The sequence below is a fragment of the Rhinatrema bivittatum genome, chromosome 4 (assembly GCF_901001135.1).
Source record: "Rhinatrema bivittatum chromosome 4, aRhiBiv1.1, whole genome shotgun sequence".
NCBI classification, from domain to species: domain Eukaryota; kingdom Metazoa; phylum Chordata; class Amphibia; order Gymnophiona; family Rhinatrematidae; genus Rhinatrema; species Rhinatrema bivittatum.
Window position 1 is genome coordinate 43,074,728 of NC_042618.1, and position 21,084 is coordinate 43,095,811.

Sequence of the window (21,084 nt, forward strand, 5' to 3'; positions counted from 1 at the left end):
TCAGAAAGGCCAGTCCAGGCAACCTCGCAGGCAAAAGCCGCAAACAACTCCTCAACCAGGTCCAGCATCTGGTTTTTGACTTTTTTCTAGAGAGCAGCATTCAGACTCCACTAAGGCATGTACCAGTGGGAGGCCGTTTGTGCCACTTCAACCACATCTGGCACTCAGTCACCACAGACCAGTGGGTTCTCACCATAATAATGCAAGGTTATCATCTCAACTTTCTTGCCATTCCACCGGACTCCCCACCTCGGCTGATGTGGGGAACATCAGACCATTCACCGCTCTTGGAACAGGAGATTTCCCTCCTCCTCCAATCCAGAGGAATAGAACCAGTGCCCTACTCCCAACAGGGCCTCTGATTCTACTCTCAGTATTTTCTAATCCCAAAAACATCAGGTGGCGTTCGCCCGATACTAGATCTTCGGGCCTTAAACAAGTTCCTACAAAGAGAAAAGTTCAAGATGGTGACCTTGGGTTCCCTCCTCCCCCTTCTACAAAGGGGAGACTGGCTCTGCTCTCTAGACCTCCAGGACACTTAAACACATATCGCAATAACTCCATCTCATTGCATATTTCTGCGATTCCTCGTAGGCCCAAAGCACTACCAATATCGAGTGCTACCATTCGGCCTAGCCTCTGCTCCATGAGTCTTCACCAAGTGCCTCGTAGTAGTAGCAGCATTCCTCGAACTCAAGGTGTCCACGTCTACCCCTACCTCGACGATTTGTTGATCAGGGCTCCCACACAGCAAGCTGTTCTGACGTCCCTACGTCTCACCTTGCACACCCTGATCTCTCTAGGGTTTCTCATCAATTATCCAAAGTCCAGCTTGGTCCCATCGCAAACCCTGTCGTTCATAAGAGCAGACTTTGGACACCCTCAAGGCGAAGGCATTTCTTCCTCGAGATCGAGCTCTCATCTCCTCTCTCGCCCATCAGCTGCAGTCTCGACAACGCTCCACTGCACGTCACTTTCTAGTCCTGCTAGGACACATGGCATCCTCAGTACAAGTCACTCCCATGGCTTGTCTCACCATGAGGATCCTACAGTGGACTCTAAGGTCACAGTGGATTCAGTCATCTCAACCACTATCAGCTGTTGTCCACATAACCAACCCATTTCGTCTGTCTCTAGCTTGGTGGAAGAATCAGGCCAATCTCCTTCAAGGCCTTCCTTTTCAAGCTCCGGATCCTCAAATAACCCTTACAACAGATGCCTCCAGCATTGGCTGGAGAGCACACGTTGCCAATTTACAAATTCAAGGGTCCTGGTCTCCAGAGGAAGCCAAACACCAGATCAATTTCCTGGAGCTACGAGCAATCAGATATGCTCTTGAGTATTTCAGGATCGCCTCTCCAACCAGGTCATCCTGATTCAAACGGACAACCAGGTGGCCATGTGGTACATCAACAAACAAACGAGGAACAGGCTCCCACCTACTGTGTCAGGAAGCTGCACAGATATGGGCGGAGGCCCTCTCCCACTCGATATACCTCAAGGCCACCTACTTGCCAGGAGTGGACAATGTGTTGGCAGACAAGCTGAGTTGCACCTTTCGACCACACGAGTGGTCTGTCAACCCCACAGTAGTGGACTCGATATTCCAACGCTGGGGTTACCCTCACATAGACCTCTTTGCGTCGCCTCAAAACCGCAAAGTAGAGAACTGTTGCTCTCTCACTCACAGCCAACACTCACAGCCAAGAGATGCGTTCTCCCTCTCATGGGATACCGGTCTCCTATATGCATTCCCTCCACTTCCACTTCTCTCGAAGACTTTCGTGAAGCTACGTCAGGACAAGGGAAGCATGAATCCTGATAGCACCTCACTGGCCATGTCAAATGTGGTTTCCGATTCTTCGGGACCTCTCCATTCGCAAGCACATTCCCCTGGGGAAGGACCCGCTTCTGATCACACAGAACGACGGGTGCCTACACCACCCCAATCTTCAGGCCTTGTCCCTGACAGCCTGGATGTTGAAAGGTTAATCCTGCAGCCTCTCAACCTTTCGGAGCCAGTTTCCCATGTCCTGATTGCTTCACGGAAGCCTTCCACAGGAAAATCTTATCTTTACAAATGGAACAGGTTTAAATCATGGTGTTCTTCTCAGTCCCTTGATCTCTTTACCTGTTCCACCACGAAGTTTCTAGACTGTCTCTGGCACTTGTCAGAATCAGGTCTAAAAACTTCCTCCGAGGGGGCTGATGACGTCAGCGGCTCGAGTGGCAGCCTAGCCTGGAGCTCCTGGCTATGCCGGATAGCATCCAGATAATATCGTAGCCATCCCTCCACCTTTTGACGCGGCTCCAACACCAAGCTCACCCCCGAAGGCTGCTGATGGCGAATCGGGCCCCCAAACCCGACTTTTGCAAGTTTTCCTACCAGAAATTGGCCCGGGAAAATTCTCCTGAAAAAAACAAAATGGCCGCCGTGACGGGAGAAGCGATCTCTGAGGCCTCAGCTGCAGCACCAGCACTCCCCGATTCGGAAATCCCTACTCGGGGTGAGTTTAAGGCTTGGTTTGGGGAGCTCAGCCACGATCTCAATTCTTTTAAATCTGAGATCCGTGAAACGGTGGGTGAAATGAAGGAGGAACTGTGTGAAATGGGGAGGAGGCTTTTTGAGTATGAAACCCTCACTGAATCTCAGGCAGATAAAATGAGCTCGCTGCAGAATAGCCATAAGGAAATGGCTAGTGAAATTCAGCAACTCTCCTCCAAACTGGAAGATTTAGAAAACAGGAATAGGAGGGCTAATCTGCGCTTTCGGGGCATTCCTGAGACCTCTGACTTTGCTAACTGTGTGCAAGTTATTACAGAGCTTTGCACTGATTTATTACAGCAAGATGCAAACCAAAATGCTGCAGGCTCTGGAGGGTCTCTAGTGGTCAAGCTGGAACGGGCTCACAGGGTCCAGGGTCAGAGAGCTCCTAATCAACCCAAGGATGTGATCGCTTGCTTCCATGATTTCCCTGTGAAAGAGAAGATCCTGGCCCTGGCGCGCCAGAGGGGGAAGGTGCAGCTGCAGGGACATGATGTGCAAGTCTATGCTGATGTTTCCCCGACTACTATGAAGAAACGCCAGGCTATGAAACCTATTACTGCTGTTTTGATTAAAGAAAACATCCGGTACCGCTGGCTCTTCCCCTTTGGCCTCAGCTTTACTGTGCAAGGTACAACGCACAAGGCACAATCCGTGCATGAAGCGGCGGGCATCTTGAAGGTCCTTGGCTATACTGTGACGGATTTGCCGCCATCTTCCTCGCCACGTGCCGACCGCAGGGAGGAACCTCGCTGGCAGCGGATGGGAAAGGGGGGAAAGAGACTGCGACGCACCCCGGATCCAGATATCGCGAACAGAGCCCCTACATGATCTGGCTGCTTTGGCTCTGAAGGCTTTGACACTGTTTCTTGTTAAGCCGCACCGGACGTGGAGGGTTTGGTTACTGGTTATATGTTTGATAATATGCTGATGCTGCCGGGTGGGACGGCACCTGGGAAGCTGTCTTCACTCACCCCTAGATGATGGGGGACCCAAGAGATGATTGTGGTTCCTTTGGGAGGGGGGGAGGGGGGGGAATGGGGAATAGTGGGGATCTCCTCTCTCGGGAGTGCATTGCCTTGTTGTTTACTGCCCGGCTCACTGAGGGCTACGTGCTGCTTGGTACTATGTTTAGTTGTCTCTTGTTTCATGGGGGGACCTCTTCTGCTCTTATCTCTGTCTGCTCTATATACGCTGGGGCACTTGAAATGCACCATCACTTGTCCGGATGGCTACCTTTAAGGTACAGTCCTTTAATGTTAAGGGACTGAATACGCACCGTAAGCGTAAATTACTATATAAAGATCTGCAGCGTGCTGATATTGCGATTGCTTGTCTCCAGGAGACACATTTAAAGCGGCGCTATGAGCATTTAATGAGTTCTGCCCTTTACCCGCATCAGTATTGGGCGGCTAGCTCTAAAGCTGCTAAATATGCAGGTGTGGGGATTCTATTTCACAAGGACTTTGCTTTTGAATTGCTTGACAGTGTTGCTGACCCTTTGGGTAGATATTTATTGCTGGTCCTTAATATTGCTGGGGTCTCGTATACATTGCTTAACGTATATGCCCCCAATGTTCACCAAGCCAAATTTTATGATGCGCTGGTGAAGCTGGTCCTCTTGAAAAAAGTGGGTCACTTGATGGTGATGGGAGATTGCAATCTGCCCTTAGACCCTGGTCTTGATTCCTCGGGGGGGCGATGTTCTACTTTGAAAAGAGACCGCAATAGCCTCCTTGCTTTTTTGGACCACTTTCAGCTGGTAGATGTGTGGCGCTTTTTGCATTCCACCCAGAGGGATTATACTTTTTTCTCGAACCCCCATAACCTATACACTAGGATAGACTATGTTTTTGTGGATAGGGGAGTGATCCAAAATGTGCGCAAAGGGGTTATAGAGTCGATCACGTGGTCCGATCATGCTCCGGTGTGGGCTGAGCTGACTTTCCCTAATTATGACAAAGGCCAACGCTTTTGGCGCCTAAACGATAGCTTACTTGACAGTGACTCCTTTGTGGATCAATGTCGGCGGGTACTTACAGATTACAGTTCTCATAACCTTCACCCTGACATCTCGCCCATCACTTACTGGGACTGTTTAAAGGCAGTGCTTAGGGGGACTTTTATAGCTCGGGCCTCTTGGGTTAAAAAGGAGACCCAGCGGGAACGTTCGCTCCTGACTGCCAAATTATTGGACTTAGAACAGCGCCACAAGCAAACCCCCACTGAAGTGCTCCGTTTGGCCTTAGCTGACTACCGATCGCAACTTGGGGCGCTGGATGCGGCCAAAATTGCGCATGAGCTGGAGCAAACGGAACAAGTATACTTTGAAGGGGGCAATAAAGCGGGGAAGTTGCTTGCGCATAAGTTGAGAGCCAAACGCTTACAAAACACTATTACTAAAATTGTAGGTGCTCATGGTGCACCACTTACCTCCAATGATGCGATCCGTGACTGCTTTTTACAATTTTATTCTGCACTGTATTCCCATAACCACTCTATAGAGTTCAGGGACATACAATCCTTTTTACAGGACACTCCCTTATCCCAGTTATCAGAGTCCGCCAGGGATACGCTAGACAAGGATATCTCAGAATCTGAGGTGTTATTTGCCATTAAGCAACTTAAGGCTGGCAAGTCCCCGGGGCTGGATGGGTTTACTGCCCGGTTTTATCAATGCTTTGCCGGTGATTTACTTACCCCACTTACGGCCATGTTTAATGCCTTGCGACACGAGGGGGTTTTGAATCCTAATTCTAATGTGGCGGGTATAACGATCATTGCAAAGCCGGGGCGGGACCCTACCAAGTGTGGCTCTTATAGGCCCATCTCATTGCTGAACATAGACCTCAAGCTTCTGGCTAAAATCCTGGCTAACAGGCTTAACGGTTATGTAGCACAACTCATTCACCCGGATCAGGCCGGTTTTATCCCTGGTCGCATGGCGTCCGATAATGTGCGGAAGTTGTTGGATTCCCTCTGGTGGGTTAAGCGCCATCATATCCCCTTTCTTTTTATGGCTATGGATGCGGAAAAGGCCTTTGATTTGGTTCACTGGCCTTTTTTATTTCAAGTCTTGCATACCATGGGTTTTGGGCCTTTTTTCATTACCTGGATTCAGAAATTATATGATAAACCGAGGGCCTGCATTAAGGTAAATGGGGGCTATTCCCCGTTCTTTATTGTTGAGCGGGGCACCCGCCAAGGTTGCCCGCTCTCTCCATTACTATTTGCCCTATTTATAGAACCTTTGGCCCAACGGATCCGGTTGTCGAGGGACGTGATGGGCATTAGTGTGGGGTCATATTCCTCCAAGTTGGCGATGTTTGCTGATGATGTCATTCTGACCCTTGCGGACCCTCAGCAATCGTTGCCAGCCGTGGTAGAGATTATTAAAACCTTCAGTCAAGTGTCTGGCTACTCCATTAATTGGGACAAAACCGAAATCCTTAATATTACGTTACCGGAGGACCAGGCACGGGATCTGAAAGCCCGTTTTGCTTTTAAATGGGCAAAGGAGAAAATTAAATACCTAGGTATATTTATAGGGGCTCATTCTGATGTTTTTAGGCTTAACTATCCACCTCTTCTTGCTAAATTGTACAGGGAAATGGAGGAGTGGAATCGATACCACATTTCGTGGCTGGGACGAATTGCTACTTTTAAAATGAACATCCTGCCCCGGATTGGATACCTTTTCCAGACCATTCCTTGCGTCATACCAACTGCACTGCTTCTCAAGTGGCAACGCAGGATTATGAAATTCCTGTGGCAGGGGAAGCACCCCAGGGTGGCCCAGAAAGTATTGTTTCAACCTCGGGTGCGGGGGGGCCTTGCAGTGCCTAACTTATTACGATACTATGTTGCGGCTCAATTACGAGCTGTTGTTGATTGGCACAGAACCACCGCCCGCAAACCTTGGGTGATTCTGGAGCAGGAACTTATCGGGCCACACCTGCTGACTAATATCCTCTGGCAACCTCCTAGCTCTGGGCCCAAATTGGAAGGCCTACCGGACACGATTCAGTGTACCTTACGCCTTTGGTATAAATGGAAGCCCCAGGTGGTGGGGTCCAAGGTGGGGTCGGTCCTTTTTTCCCCCTTTCACTCTGGGTCATTCTTGGGGGGTACAGCTCCGCAGGTCTTTGCAGATTGGTTGGCTAAGGGTCTTTATAATTATAGTCACTTTTGGGAGCACTCCTCGTGGGTGACGTTCTCCACTCTCCAGGCCCGGCATGACTTACCTCAGGGGGATTTCTATCGCTACCTCCAACTAATGAGTTACGCAAGAGCGACCCATATTTCCCGGGATTTACTCCAGCCAATTGGTCTCTTTGAGAATTTCTGCCGAGCGGCTGACAAAGTACAGCACTTAATGTCCAAAATTTATAAGCTGCTCCTTCAGGGTATGGGAACGCGCCCAACATTCCTGTCCGCCTGGGAGGCTGATCTGGGGTCCCCGCAGGGTGACGACTTTTGGGACACTATCTTTACAGTGGGGTGTAAGGGTCTTATCTCAGCCTCCTACTTGGAAAATAGTTTCAAACTCCTTTATCGGTGGCATTATACCCCCGCTAAACTCCATAAAATTTATTCCACGGCCTCGGATCGGTGCTGGAGGGGTTGTGGGGAGCGAGGTTCCTTTTATCATATGTGGTGGGAGTGTGCTGCTGTTTCCCAGTTTTGGCAGGGACTGGCTGTGTGGCTTTCAGACATATTGCATGTTTCTATTACTCTAACCCCCATAGTTGCCCTGCTTAACTCAGACTATCCACAGCTCGACACGGCCTTACAGCGTTTTGTTAGATTGGTGGTCACCTCTGCTCGATGTGAGATAGCTTTACACTGGAAGTCTCAGGGTGTACCTACATTATTGCAGGTTCAGTCACGGGTGGCAAAGGTTTGTACCCTTAGTAAGATTACGGCGCACCGTCGGAAACAAATAGGGGCCTTTCAGCGTACCTGGTCTTTATACCTAACATGGCAACAACAACAGAAGAAGATATGATTTCCTTTTATGTCTGATTTTCTCTTATGTTATTTGTTCATACTACCTTTGCAGGAGCTCCCAGGGATGGTAGGGGAGAAGGGTGGGGGGTGAGGGGAACAGAAGGGGGGGGATATGTTTACACAATAACTGAGAAAAGCAGAGAATCTGTTGTAAGTCTTTATTGCATCTATTCTACTGTCAATTTTGTTATTGTACATGCTTCACAGATGCTGTATGGTTTTGTATTGTCGGTATTATCTTTCTCTAATAAACCTTAAATTTCAAAAAAAAAACTTCCTCCATCAGAATTCATGTCAGTGCAGTGGCTGCCTTCCATAAAGGTGTCGGGGATGTTCCTATTTCAGTACAACCCCTTGTAACATGTTTTCTGAAGGGCTTGCTCCACCTCAAGCCTCCACTGCGCCCTCCAGCCCCTTCTTGGGACCTTAATCTGGTTTTAGGTTGGCTCATGAAACCACCATTCGAGCCCCTCCAATCCTGTGATCTTCGCTTTCTCACATGGAAAGTGATTTTTCTTCTGGCAATAACATCTGCCCGCAGAGTTAGTGAGTTACAGGCCCTAGTTACCTATCCGCCTTACACAGAATCTCTGCATGACCGGGCAGTACTCCGCACTCACCCGAAGTTCTTGCCTAACGTAGTATCAGAGTTTCACATTAATCAATCCATTATACTACCCACCTTCTTTCCCAGGCCCCATTCCAGTCCAGGAGAGCAGGCTCTGCATACCCTCGACTGCAAACGGGCTCTAGCATTCTACCTAGACCGTACAGCTGCCCACAGGCAAAGTACTCAATTGTTTGTTTCCTTTGCTTCCATCAGATTGGGTCAACCTGTGGGTAAGCAGACTCTCTCCTCCTGGCTAGCGGACAGCATTTCTTTTTGCTATCAGCAAGCAGGCATTCCACTTCCAGACCGTGTTAAAGCACACTCTGTCAGGGCCATGGCAACTTCAGTAGTGCACCTTCACTCGGTGCCGCTTCCTGATATTTGTAGGGCTGCTACCTGGAGTTCTCTCCATACCTTTACAGCCCATTATTGTCTAGACAAGGCTGGAAGACATGATTCCATCTTCGGCCAATCTGTCTTGCGCAACCTTTTTGCAACTTGATGTACCAACACCCTTCTGCCTGCCCGTTAGGGTTCAGGATGCCCTCTACCAAATTCCACCCCAGTTGTTGTGCCTGTTGCATGTCTTTGGGTACATTTGGTGCATGTTCGGACATCCTCAGCTCGGTACTCACCCATATGTGAGGACTACCATCCTGCTTGACCTGTGAGAAAGCAAGTGTTGCTTACTTGTAACAGGTGTTCTCACAGGACAGCAGGATGTTAGTCCTCACAAAACCCGCCCACCACCCCGTGGTGTTGGGTTCGTTACGTTTCTTATTTTATTTTTTGGCACTTACTTTAGCTTTTAAACAAGACTGAAGGGGAACCACCGCTGGTTGCAGGGTTAGTGCTATCCTGGGCATGCCCAGTAGGTGCCAGTCAAAGTTCTAGAAACTTTGACAAAATTGTTCCGTGATTGGGCTCCATCCTGTGATGTCACCCATATGTGAGGACTAACATCCTGCTGTCCTGTGAGAACACCTGTTAAAGGAGAGCAACACTTGCTTTTTCCATCAAAGATTTGAAGGCATAATGGTTTCATCTAGAAAGGCTTTGACCAGAAAAAAAACAAATGGAAAAGATTCTCCATCTTATGCCAATAGCATGATTCTGATCACTTTTCATGTGAGCCTCTACAACTTTTACAATACTTGTTTATCTCTCTAACTCAGGCCTTGCCATTGCCTTTGTGAGAGTACATTTGAGCACCATCACAGCATACCACACCTTGTTGTACAACAAACCAATCTCCATTCATCCATTCCTGTCCTTTATCAAAGAACTCTGGCAAGTTAAACCCCAATACAGAAGCCTCCTGTTCTGTCTGAATGCAATGCAGTCCTCTCTCAGTTGATGAAGCCCCCTTTCGAATCATTGGAATCTGCATCTTTAAAGTTTTTGACTTGTAAAGTGCTTTTCTTGTTGCAGTCACCTCTGTGAGAATAATTAGAGAACTACAGGCTTTCATCCACTATCCTCCATATCTGCAATTTCTACCAAACATACTCAGCTTTCCATATGAATCAGTTGTTGCAAGAGTTAGACTGGGTGGTCAATTTTGGCAAGAGCAAGATGGTACCTTATCAATCCCTGGAATATCTGGGAATGTTTTCAGCTTCACCCAACTTATCTTGAAGTCAGACGGAAAATATTTGATAGCTGCAGCTTCAGATCAGAGCCTTGTTATGGTTTTAGAATCCTTTAGCCTGATGCCATCTGCAGATTTTAAGCTCCATGATGACAATGTTGGAACTAGTCCTTTGGATAAGAGCTTCCATGAGAACTCTACAGCGGGGCCTGGTTGTTTAAGATGGTCTCCTCGGACACAGGATTATTTCAGAAGATTTCCATTACATTGCCAGACCAGGAGTCTCATAACTGATATTGGAACATTTGGAGCCGGGGGTAGACTTCAAAGCTCAAACTTGGATTACTCTGACAACCAATGCTGTGGAGGGCTGTGAAAAAAGTAAGTCACTTCATTGCTTTACCGTACACTGTCAGTCCTCTCCCCTCCTCCCGGAGCAAGGCTGCTTTTCGCGCCTTGCTGCGGGAGGAGGGGAGAGGACTGGCAATCCCGAGCGTAGGACAAAGAACCTGAGGGTGATGTTCTAAATGGAAAAGCTCAATTATACTTGATGAATCTAATTTTGACCCATAGACAGCAGGAGTAAAAGATTAAACAAGGGCTGGGTTACCTCTTTCTTTGCTCATTCTTGGTAAGACAGAGCACACAGCTGCACTCCCACTCCCAGAGAGACTCCCACAATTCAGCTGCCTTACAGCCAGACTACTGAGCACTGTTAAGTCTGCTTATTTTCAAATATTGGTCCTGCCCTAGCAGCAAAAGGCCAACCAATAGCTGGCATTTGCGCGCTCATGTGCACATCCATATAAAATTGCATGTACAGCCAACTCTATATCATACGTGTATATGTTCATTTATGTTATAAAACGGTCATATCTCTGGGCGCGAGCTGGCATATGCACAGACATGCACCCGCACGGCTGTTTCAAAGTTAGCCTCCCAGAGTCTTATTTACTAATGTCTTTTTCCCATTCTGTGTCGATGGGAAAATTGCTTAGTAAATTAGGCCCTTTGCCTATGAGGCTGTTGGTAGCCAATAAAGTAATCCTTAAAACTAGGGTGATGTGCTGCCTTCTACCAACATGCTCAATCATCTGAATAGTAGAATTTTGGATTAAAGAACTTGTTTATTAGGGAGACCAGAATACAATGAATTAAAATAATTCAAAATTAGTCGTTTGCGCTACTGTTCTAAAATCATTTAATGAAATACATACCTTAATTTATGATGAGAATCCTATTTCATCAACATAGACTAACTATAGTAATGCCACTTTCAGTCTACATGCCAATACATTTGCTAATAGTTTGAGTTTAACATAGATACCTAGAATGACGGCAGAAGAAGACCAAATGGCCCATCCAGTCTGCCCAGCAAGCTTTCGTACTTATTTTTCTCATACTTATCTGTTACTCTGACCACTGAGGTCAGGGCCCTTATTGGTAACTTTTTGGTTCTAATTTCCTTCCACCCCCACCATTGATGTAGAGAGCAGTGCTGGAGCTGCATCAATGTGAAGTATCAAGCCTAAATGGTTAGGGGTAGTAACCGCCGCAATAAGCAAGCTACTCCCACGCCTATTTGTTTATCCAGCCTGTGCAATGAAAGTGAAGCATCAGGCTAATTTGGTTTGGGGTAGTAACCGCCGCAACAAGCAAGCTACTTCCATGCTTATTTGTGAATGCAGATCCTTTTTTCCCACATTTCCTCTTGCTGTTGAAGCATAGAGCAATGTTGGAGTCGCATTAACCTTGTGTATGTTTATTGAATAAGGGTAGTAGCCATCATTCCCGCAAGCCACCCTCATGTCTCTTCTCTTCATTTCATTCCATTCACATCCTCAAGACTTTATGGATCCACAGCGTTTATCCCATGCCGTTTTGAAATCCTTCACAGATTTGGTCCTCACCACTTCCTCCGGAAGGGCGTTCCAGGCATCCACAACCCTCTCCATGAAGAAATACTTCCTGACATTGGTTCTGAGTCTTCCTCCCTGGAGTTTTAAGTCATGACCCCTGGTTCTGATTTTTTTCCAATGGAAAATGTTTGTCGTTGACTTTGGATCATTAAAACCTTTCAAGTATCTGAAAGCCTGTATCATATCACTCCTGCTCCTCCTTTCCTCCAGGCAGGGGCGGATTGGCCTATCGGGGGATCGGGCATCCCCTGGTGGGCCGGTCACTCCAGTCACGTGGTCTGCCGTGCGCGGCCGTGACAGAGCCGTGCTCGGCAGACCACGTGATGTGTCCTGGGCGGCGAATCCCCGGGTTGGTCTTCCTCGGGAATCCGCCGCTGCCTTCAGGGTATACATATTTAGATTCTTCAATCTCTCTTCATAAGGCATTCAATGAAGACCCTCCACCTTTTTGGTCGCCCTTCTCTGAACCGCCTCCATCCTGTTTCTGTCCCTTCTGAGATACGGTCTCCAGAACTGAACACCTTGAGCATGGAAATAGGCTGCACAGTTCAAGAGTCCCCATTTTTTCTTTAACATCAATGTAATCCATGTGAGATTCCATGAATCAGAAAGGTGGCAAACTGCAATTGCTTCTGTTTTCACTAACTCTAGAACTAAGCAAAGCTGTACCAAGAACTTAGAGTAAAATTCCTACTGAAGCCCATTGGGTCCAGGAGATTTACCAACCTTTTAGACGGTTATTACTAGCCTGATTTTCTCAGTGTAAGGATAAAAGCTATGTGCATTTCCCTCAATTATCTAAATCTTAAACAGAAACATATACACACATGGTAGCACACAGAAATAGTTGATTGGTACAAATTTGAAACTCTCCCCATCTTCAAGGCCTCCAAGTTTAAACTAATAACTACTTTCTACAAGAGAAAGTTTGTGTATATCTGTAAACTGTGCTGTGTTGTACACATGGTCATATTATTTACATGCATTTCCGTTGTATTTGTATCATACTTGAGTAATATCAGGGCCGGTGGAAGCACTGGGCGGGGGCCTGGGGCAGCAGCAAAAGCCACAGTAAAAATAAGAGAGCCGCTACTGCGGCGCCGGCGGAGCTGCCGGAAGCCACCCGAAGATATTTAATAAATTATCAATTCGCCAGCCGCACAAACCCAGCCATCTGACCTCCTGGCTCCTCCCCCAAGTCCCGATCTGATTGGCCAGCCTTCAGTGCACAGACGCTCTCGACTGGAGGAGGAGCAGAGCAGCAGGGCATTGCCTCCGAAGAAGAGGCCACCCCACGTGGACTTGTTCCACATTGCAGTCGGAACGAAGAGAACCCACCCTATTATAACAGTACCAGCCACCAGATCCAGCTTGCAGGTAATTTTTTGGGCTTTAAAATAAAACATTAAAAAAAAAAGCTAATGCTTCCTCTGCTGCGGGGGGGGGGGGGGGAGAATCTCAGGACAATAATGGTTGTGGTTGGGCCATTAGACGGAGGTGGGGGGAGGAGGAGGAATAGCCCTGAGGGGAGAAAGAGAAAGAACAGGGACTCTGATAGGGCCTGGAGGGAGAAAGAGATGGTTGGAGAAGACAATAGGGAAAGATTGAGGGAGTAACTGAGATTGAGGAAGGAAAATCTGGAGATGCATCTGAAGGAGAGAGCAGAGCCAGGTATTGTGGTATTGAGTGGGTGAGCATGTTTGCCAGAGAGAGAGAGCCTATGTGCAGGGGAGGGGTATGTGCAATAGAAAAAGGGAGTCTATGTGAGGGTGTATGTGTGTGTGCAAGCGAGAGGGAGCCTGTTTGAGGATGTGTGTGTGTGTGTCTGTGCTTTGACCCACCATTTTCTGTTTAGTGATAGCAATATGTCAGCTTTGGGAATGTGCATCTTTTATTTTGTATTTTTCACTCGTGGAATAACAAAATTCTGCACACGTTACTAAGCCAGTTTCTTCCCACAATCATTGACATCCTTCCAGTCTATGCTATTGCCCATCCACAGTTGCAAATTCTGTACAGAATTTTAGAAGTCTGTGTAAAAGGGGAGTTTTGCATTGCACAGTTGTGCAGAATTCCCTCAGGAATGAAATGTGTTAAGTTTCTACAGTACTGCACTATATGCAGAGTCTGGCTACTTGTGGTTTCTATTTCAGTTTTTGATTTCTAATTTGTGGTCACTTATTTTGCATTTGGTAAGGGTCTGTGTCTGTGTTATTCAAGACCAAGGTGAAGTATTTTGCTATTGTTTTCTCTGTAGGGATCTAGAGCAATCCAGCTTGTTCTGTTTTCCAGTAGAAGGTATATTGATGTACCTACCCTGTTTCCCTGAAAATAAGACAGTGTCTTATATTAATTTTTGCTACCAAAGATGCACTAGGCCTTATTTTCAGGGGATGTCTTATTTTTCCATGAAGAAGAATTCACATACCGGTATATTGTTGAACAAAAAAATGAACTCGCTCCTCGAGGGCCTGCTCTCCCTGCCTCGGTGCCTGTATTCAACTACTTCTGCCTGCTGGGATTATTTTTAACTTGCTTCCTTTTCTCCATTGGGAAAAACTGAAAGGTGGAGGCTGCTGCTGACTCAAACCTAGAAAATGACCACTGATGTTACTGAATCCTGAAAGAACTGGACGTTGAGCACATTGTCCATTTCCATCCATTCTTCTCCATTCATTTGTTGATCTTTGAGAGAATGCAGAAGAAAGGAAACTCAGACTAATCTGATTAATTTGATTCCTTCCTTCTTATAGCAATTTGTATGAGGTTTTATTAATCTAGATGTCCAATTATATCACCAATATATAGGGCAGTTGCTAAACAAAACAAAGCTTGCATTCTCTTCCCTTTTGGGCTTGCGTGCTCACAGAATCACAGATTGACTGAAAAAGAAGAGTGACGCTCTTTATACAGTAATTTTAAAAAATGCAAGCTGCGTCTACGGTAAGAAGCGTCCGTGAAGCATTAGGCCCGCGCAACCCATTTTACTGTATAGAGCGCTATACAGTATCCTGGGTGCGCTGGCCTAACGCTTCACGGACATGCTGGTACCGGTATCTGTCATTTCAAATGACATTTGAAATGACAGGTACCAGGAAGTGGACCGTTCTCCTACGCTTGGGATTGCCAGTCCTCTCTCCTCTCCTCCCGAAGCAAGCAACGAAAGCGGAAAAAAAAAAAGCAAAAAAGTGAAAAAAAATAAAAGTTGCAAGAGAGAGAGGGGAGAGAGGACAGGCAATCCTACGGTACGCTCGGGATTGCCAGTCCTCTCTCCTCCTCCAGAAGCAAGGCGCGAAAAGCAGCCTTGCTCCGGGAGGAGGGGAGAGGACTGGCAGTGTATGGTAAAGCAACGAAGTGACTTACTTTTTTCACAGCCCTCCTCCGGAGGCGGACATCGACGGACACGGATCGCGGCTCCCCTGCCTCCCGGAGGCGAAGATGGATGCCTGCACGGGCGAAAGCGGCCCCTGTACGTGCGATTAGGCCGCTCAATGCGTGACGTCACGACGTTTGGCGTGGCAAAACGGCAGGGGCGCGTGTTACTGTATGGGAGGGAATACCGTAGCTAATTCGATCGTTTACATGTAATATGTGCTAGGTCTTACTTTCGGGGGAGGTCTTATATTTAGCAATTTGGCAAAACCTCTACTAGGTCTTATTTTCGGGGAAACACGGTAGCACCTATTGTAATATTTTTCATAGATAGGATTTTTGCTGTTTGAGCCCTGGGAGTTAGTGCTGTTATGGTATGGCAGTTTTCCTACATATGTTTGGAGTATCTATTTTACACGGATTTAAGTATCCTGTCAGTGCATTTAAATGTAATGTGCATATCATAGTAAAAAATATCTAGAAACACAAAATTTTGATTTTTCAGTTCATGTGACATGGCAGAAAGAAAGAAATTGTCAGGGGCACAATATCATAAATGGAAGGCTGACGGGGAAAAAGTATCAAGAAGGTAGTTCAAGGGATCTGTGTGAGACTGAAGCAGAGATGACTGTTTTGCCTACAGTTTCACAATCTGAAGTAGAATTTGAAGAACATGAAAATATAGAAGACGAACCAAGTGAGGTCCAAAAGGATCAAGGTTTGAAAGGATCTGAAGAACAACATGCCATGAAGTTGAACTATGGTGATCTTGCTACCTGGGTCAATTTACTATCCAAAAGCGATGATCGTGTGTGACAAATTTTGGTGGAACACGGACCAGAACAAGTTCTGCAATTTGATTTCCCTAAAGATAGTAATCAAAGAAAATTCTCAACAGTTCATTACAAAAGGAGACTTGGCAATGGAGACAGTACTCTGTGTCAGAGGATTCTGTGTTTTGCTTTTGTTGCATGCTGTTTACCATTAACACTGGTGCATCATCTCTTGCTAAGAAAGGTTCCAAAGATTGGAAGAACATATCTGCAATTCTAGCTTTGCACGAGAGAAGTGGTGAACACTTGGAGAACTTTCAGAAGTGGAAGGAACTTGAAATGCGATTGAAAAACATGAAAACAATTGATGAAGAAAATTTGCGTCTCATTAAACAACAAGAAAAGTATTGGCAGCAAATCTTGGAACGGCTGATTGCTTTGGTCAGAGTTCTTGGTGTGCAAAATCTGGCCTTCCGGGGAACACATGAAAGATTGCACCCATCTGGTAATGGAAACTTCCAGAAATGTGTAGAATATCTGGCTTTGTTTGATCCACTTATGGATGAAAATCTTCGTAAGATAAGAAATGTTGAGACACATGTCCACTACCTTGGCAAAGATATACAAAATGAACTGATTCAGCTTTTATCCAATGCTATCAAAGAAGAAATCCTAAAATATGCTCATTCTGCTAAGTACTTTTCAATCATTTTAGGTTGTACACCAGATGTAGGCCATGTTGAACAAATGACCATGATCCTTCGCTTTGTGGACATTGCTTCAGACCCTGATAATTCTCATCCTGTAAGCATAAAGAAACATAGAAATGATGGCAGAAGAAGACCAAACGACCCATCCAGTCTGCCCAGCAAGCTTTCACACTTATTTTTTCTCATACTTATCTGTTACTCTTGGCCCTTAGTAACGTTTTGGTTCTATTTCACTTCCACCCCCGCCATTGCTATAGAGAGTAGTGCTGGAGCTGCATCTAAATGAAATGTCTAGCTTAATTGGTTAGGGGTAGTAACTGCTGCAATAAGCAAGCTACTCCCACGCTTATTTGTTTACCCAGCCTGTGCAATTCAGTCCTTGTTGGTTGTCTGAGTATAATTCCACTTTACTTCATTCCCCCCTGCCGTTGAAGCAGTGAGGTGCGCTGGATATGCAGTGAAAGTGAAGTATCAGGCATTGTTTGGTTTGGGGTAGTAACTGCCGTAACAAGCAAGCTACTCCCCTCTTTTTTTGTGAATGCAAATCCTGTTTTCCACATTTCCTCTTGCCGTTGAAGCATAGAGCAATGTTGGAGTCGCATTAACCATGTGTATTTTTATTGAATAAAGGTATTATCTCCAGGTAGTAGCTGTCATTCCCGCAAGCCACTCCCATTTCTTGGGATTTGTGCCACTCCAGGAGACCACTGGTGCTGTAATGGCAGACACTGTCCTTCACCAGTTAGAAGATATGTCATTGCCTATTGAAAACTTACGTGGTCAAGGCTATGATAATGGAAGCAATATGAAAGGGAAAGAAAATGGTGTACAACGAAGAATTTTGGACATTAATCCACGGGCTTTATTTGTTCCTTGCAGTGCACATTCTTTGAATTTGGTTGTTAGTGATGCTGCTAAATGTTGCTTGGAAGCAATGGCTTTCTTTAGACTAGTACAAAATGTTTATGTATATTTCTCTGCTTCAACACGTCTTTGGGAAGTTCTAATGCGCCATGTGCCTGCTCTTACAGTGAAACCATTGAGTGAAACAAGATGGGAAAGTCGAATTCATGCACTGAAACCTCTTTGCTATCAACTAGGTGATATCTATGATGCACTAACTGAAATTGCTGTCAACACTACCGTAACAGGATCATCTGGCAATACCTCGCAGGTAGAGGCACAAGCTCTTGCAAAAAGTATTTCGTGCTTCAAGTTTGTGGTTTCTCCTGTTGTGTGGCATAACATCCTTTTTGAGTTCAATATCACTAGCAAACATCTTCAAATGAAGGAATTTGACCTACACAATGCCATTGAGCAACTGAGTGGAACCAAGAAATTTCTTTTAGACTGTAGGAGTGATGAACGGTTTGCGAAAACACTGGTAGATGCATGTGAACTTGCTGAGGAGTTGGAGATACCAGTAAGCTTTGAACCAGATCCAGTCTGGATTAGGAAAAAAAAGAAGCAGTTCACATATGAAGCCGATGATAACCCTATTCAGAGTGCTGAGGAAAACGTCAAAGTGAACTTTTATTTTGCAGTCCTTGATACAGCAATACAATCAGTTGAGGAAAGATTCACACAGATGCATGAAATTAGTTCTGGGTTTGGCTTCCTCTACAATATTCACAGTTTGCAGATTAGTACATCAAAAGAAATTCTGGACAGTGCTTGAAATTGGAGAAAGTTTTACAACATGGGGATTCCAAAGATATTGTTGCTTCTGATATGTGCAGTGAATTGCAAGCCATCGCAAGACGAATTCAGAAGAGCTCATCACCACAAGATGTATTGAACTTTATATGCAGACATAAACTCACAGATAATTTCCCTAACATATTTCTTGCCCTCCGCATCCTCTTAACCCTTCCTGTTTCTGTGGCCAGTGGTGAGTGAAGCTTTTCCAAATTAAAGTTGATTAAAACATATATTCGTTCTTCAATGATGCAAGAAAGACTTGTTGGGTTGGCCACATTGTCAATAGAAAATGAAATTGCACAAAACCTTGACTTGCAGAAACTTATTTCTACATTTGCTAAACTGAAAGCAAGGAAAGTAAAATTCTAAAGTGCAGTCTTTCTAATACAGATCCTGTATAAAGTGTAGCACAAATTGTTTACATTTGGATTGAATATTCTATATTTTTTGTCCTGTTGACTGTTGCATACTGTAAATTGTTCTGTTGTGTTTGAGCAACAAGTATAGCCTTGGTTTATGTTTGTTTATTTTATTTATTTTTATTTATTTATAAGATTTTCTATACCATCGACGGTTTACATGGCATAAAATTCAGTCGGAGTTTCATATAACAATTGAACATTCCAAACATAAAATACACAATAAAACATTAAATAAATTTAAAACAAAATATAAAAATTCTAGAAGGCATAAAAAACTAAAATCATAAAAATCATATAGAATGAACCACTATTTCGTTGAATAGCTACAGTATTCTGCCTGAAGCTAGATTGGCTAAGTTATTGTACATTATCATTTGCCTTTTCATGTCAAATAAATGTTCTGTTATAAATACAGACTTCATTATTTACATTAATGCACAATGTAAGTTAATTGTGTGGAGGGAGGGGGGGGGGGCGGCATAGCTGATGTTTCACCTAGGGCGCCTAATACTCTTGCACAGGCCCTGAGTAATATACACCATTATGTGTTATTACTGTTATCTAGATATGTTGTATTGAGTTTGTCATGTTATGTGGTTAGCATGGTAGCAGCAATAAACTTTGTATGGGTTACACTGTAAACTGATTGAGCATGAGATCTTAATAGATCATTAGAAATAAGTAATTAAGAGGGCAAGAGTCAAAGCCATTTCTGCAAGTAAAACAGCATTTTACTCTTGAAATGGGCTTTTTGAATATTGCCCACCCTCCATGCAGGTAAAATTACGTGTAATGTTCACCAGTGTACATAATTCTACCTGTATGGTTTAGAGGTATTCCTGATAGCATAGTTAAATTGGGCAAGGAAACCATGCATCATTTTGAATTTTAAAATAATTATTGTATTTTTGCTGTAATGTGTTTTAGTTTATTGTTCTGTGATGTTCTTGGGTCTCCTTCTCTGGTGAGGAAGGCAGTCTATAAATACAAACAGAAATAGACATTTTCGAAGCTATGTATATTTTTGCTAGAAAAACTAGTCACAAAAAAGGTAGGTGCAAAGTTTTGCAGATACATTTTCCTTAGTAGTAGTCAAAGTAAAATTGTATGTGTAGATTTTGCTTGGATTTTTTATGCAAACCCTGGAGGCAAAAACTGCCCATGGGCTTACATCACTGCAGGCAATTTTGATTTGTTGCCCCTTAAAGATCACAATGAGAATGTACCCATTTATAAATGCCTTTTGGGATTTTTTTTTTAATGAGTGTGCTAGAAGTATGAACTTTGCATAAGCTTGTGAATTAAGATGACACTTTGACAGATTGTCATCTGTTTACATATGCAAACTATTCTTCAGTCACCTCTGAAACAAACTCCAGGCCTGATCTCTGTCACTCATACACTGTAGAGTTGCTCTTTTATAGGCATTCAGAAAAGGTGTTAAGGCAATTTTATTCAAGGAAGCATTTGGATAAAGTGATGAGCCAGTATCATTTAATTTTGTGAGCTTTTGTATGTTTGAAATATGTATATTTTAGTCTGTGTTTTTGTATTAATATTTTATGTTTTTACTGTGTGATTATCTCTGAATGCTTTGTGCAACGAAGTTGCAGAATATAAGATTTTAATAAATAGTGTTGGAATCCTTTTATAATAAAATAACTCTGAGCTTTCCTTTTTCTCTGAAGGTTCTTATTTTTTTAAATTTTATTTAATGGCAAATTTTCCCTGTATGAGCAAGTGCAAATTATGTAATGCAGTCTTAAAAGGAGTGTGACAATTCTGACCACTTCAGATATGCCACATTTGTATTAATTTAACACTTGTTTTTAATTTTTAGTTACATAAAATATAATTAGCAGAATAACTTCAAGTTCATTCTTGACTGACATTACTGGGTTATTCTTGTGAACCTCTTTAGAGAGAGAAAGTATTTTGAAGTATGAAACTTGCATAAAATGGGTGTTCTTTTCTAGATACAACAAGGATTGCAGTACTCGTGATTATAGTATTACTACTTTACTAATTTAATTTTTCTCTGTTTTGCATAGTCCTTCTAAAAATAATATAAGGATTGTGTACACAGTTCTGGAGTACTCGCCGCTGCTTGATTCTGCTAACATGACAACAGATGACTGGGCTAAAATTGCCAAAGATATTCAGGTATTGTGACTGACTACTAAAGACTGAATATTTTATACATAGAATATGACTTCAGCTGGAGGTTATTCTATAGTCTTGGTTTGAAGGGATGATGTTCAGTTATTTTTACCAGTGGGTGAAAACAGATGTCATGTTGAGGGTTTGAATAGATTTTTGAACATGCTAAATTGCCATACCGGGTCAGACCAAAGGTCCATCAAGTCCAGAAACCTGTTTCCAACAGTGGCCAATCCAGGCTATTGAGTAATTTGATTTTGAATTCCAGCAA

At 44.3% G+C, this 21,084-nt stretch overlaps 1 protein-coding gene across 1 annotated transcript in view; it reads left to right on the top strand.

Annotated features, from left to right (window-relative positions):
* ASPG (asparaginase) overlaps positions 1–21,084 on the top strand; it is a 184,646-nt gene that overhangs the window by 42,232 nt on the left and 121,330 nt on the right. The window contains exon 3 of the mRNA XM_029598056.1: positions 20,705–20,816. Coding sequence (XP_029453916.1) covers positions 20,705–20,816 — 112 coding nt within the window. The remainder of the gene's footprint in view (positions 1–20,704; positions 20,817–21,084) is intronic.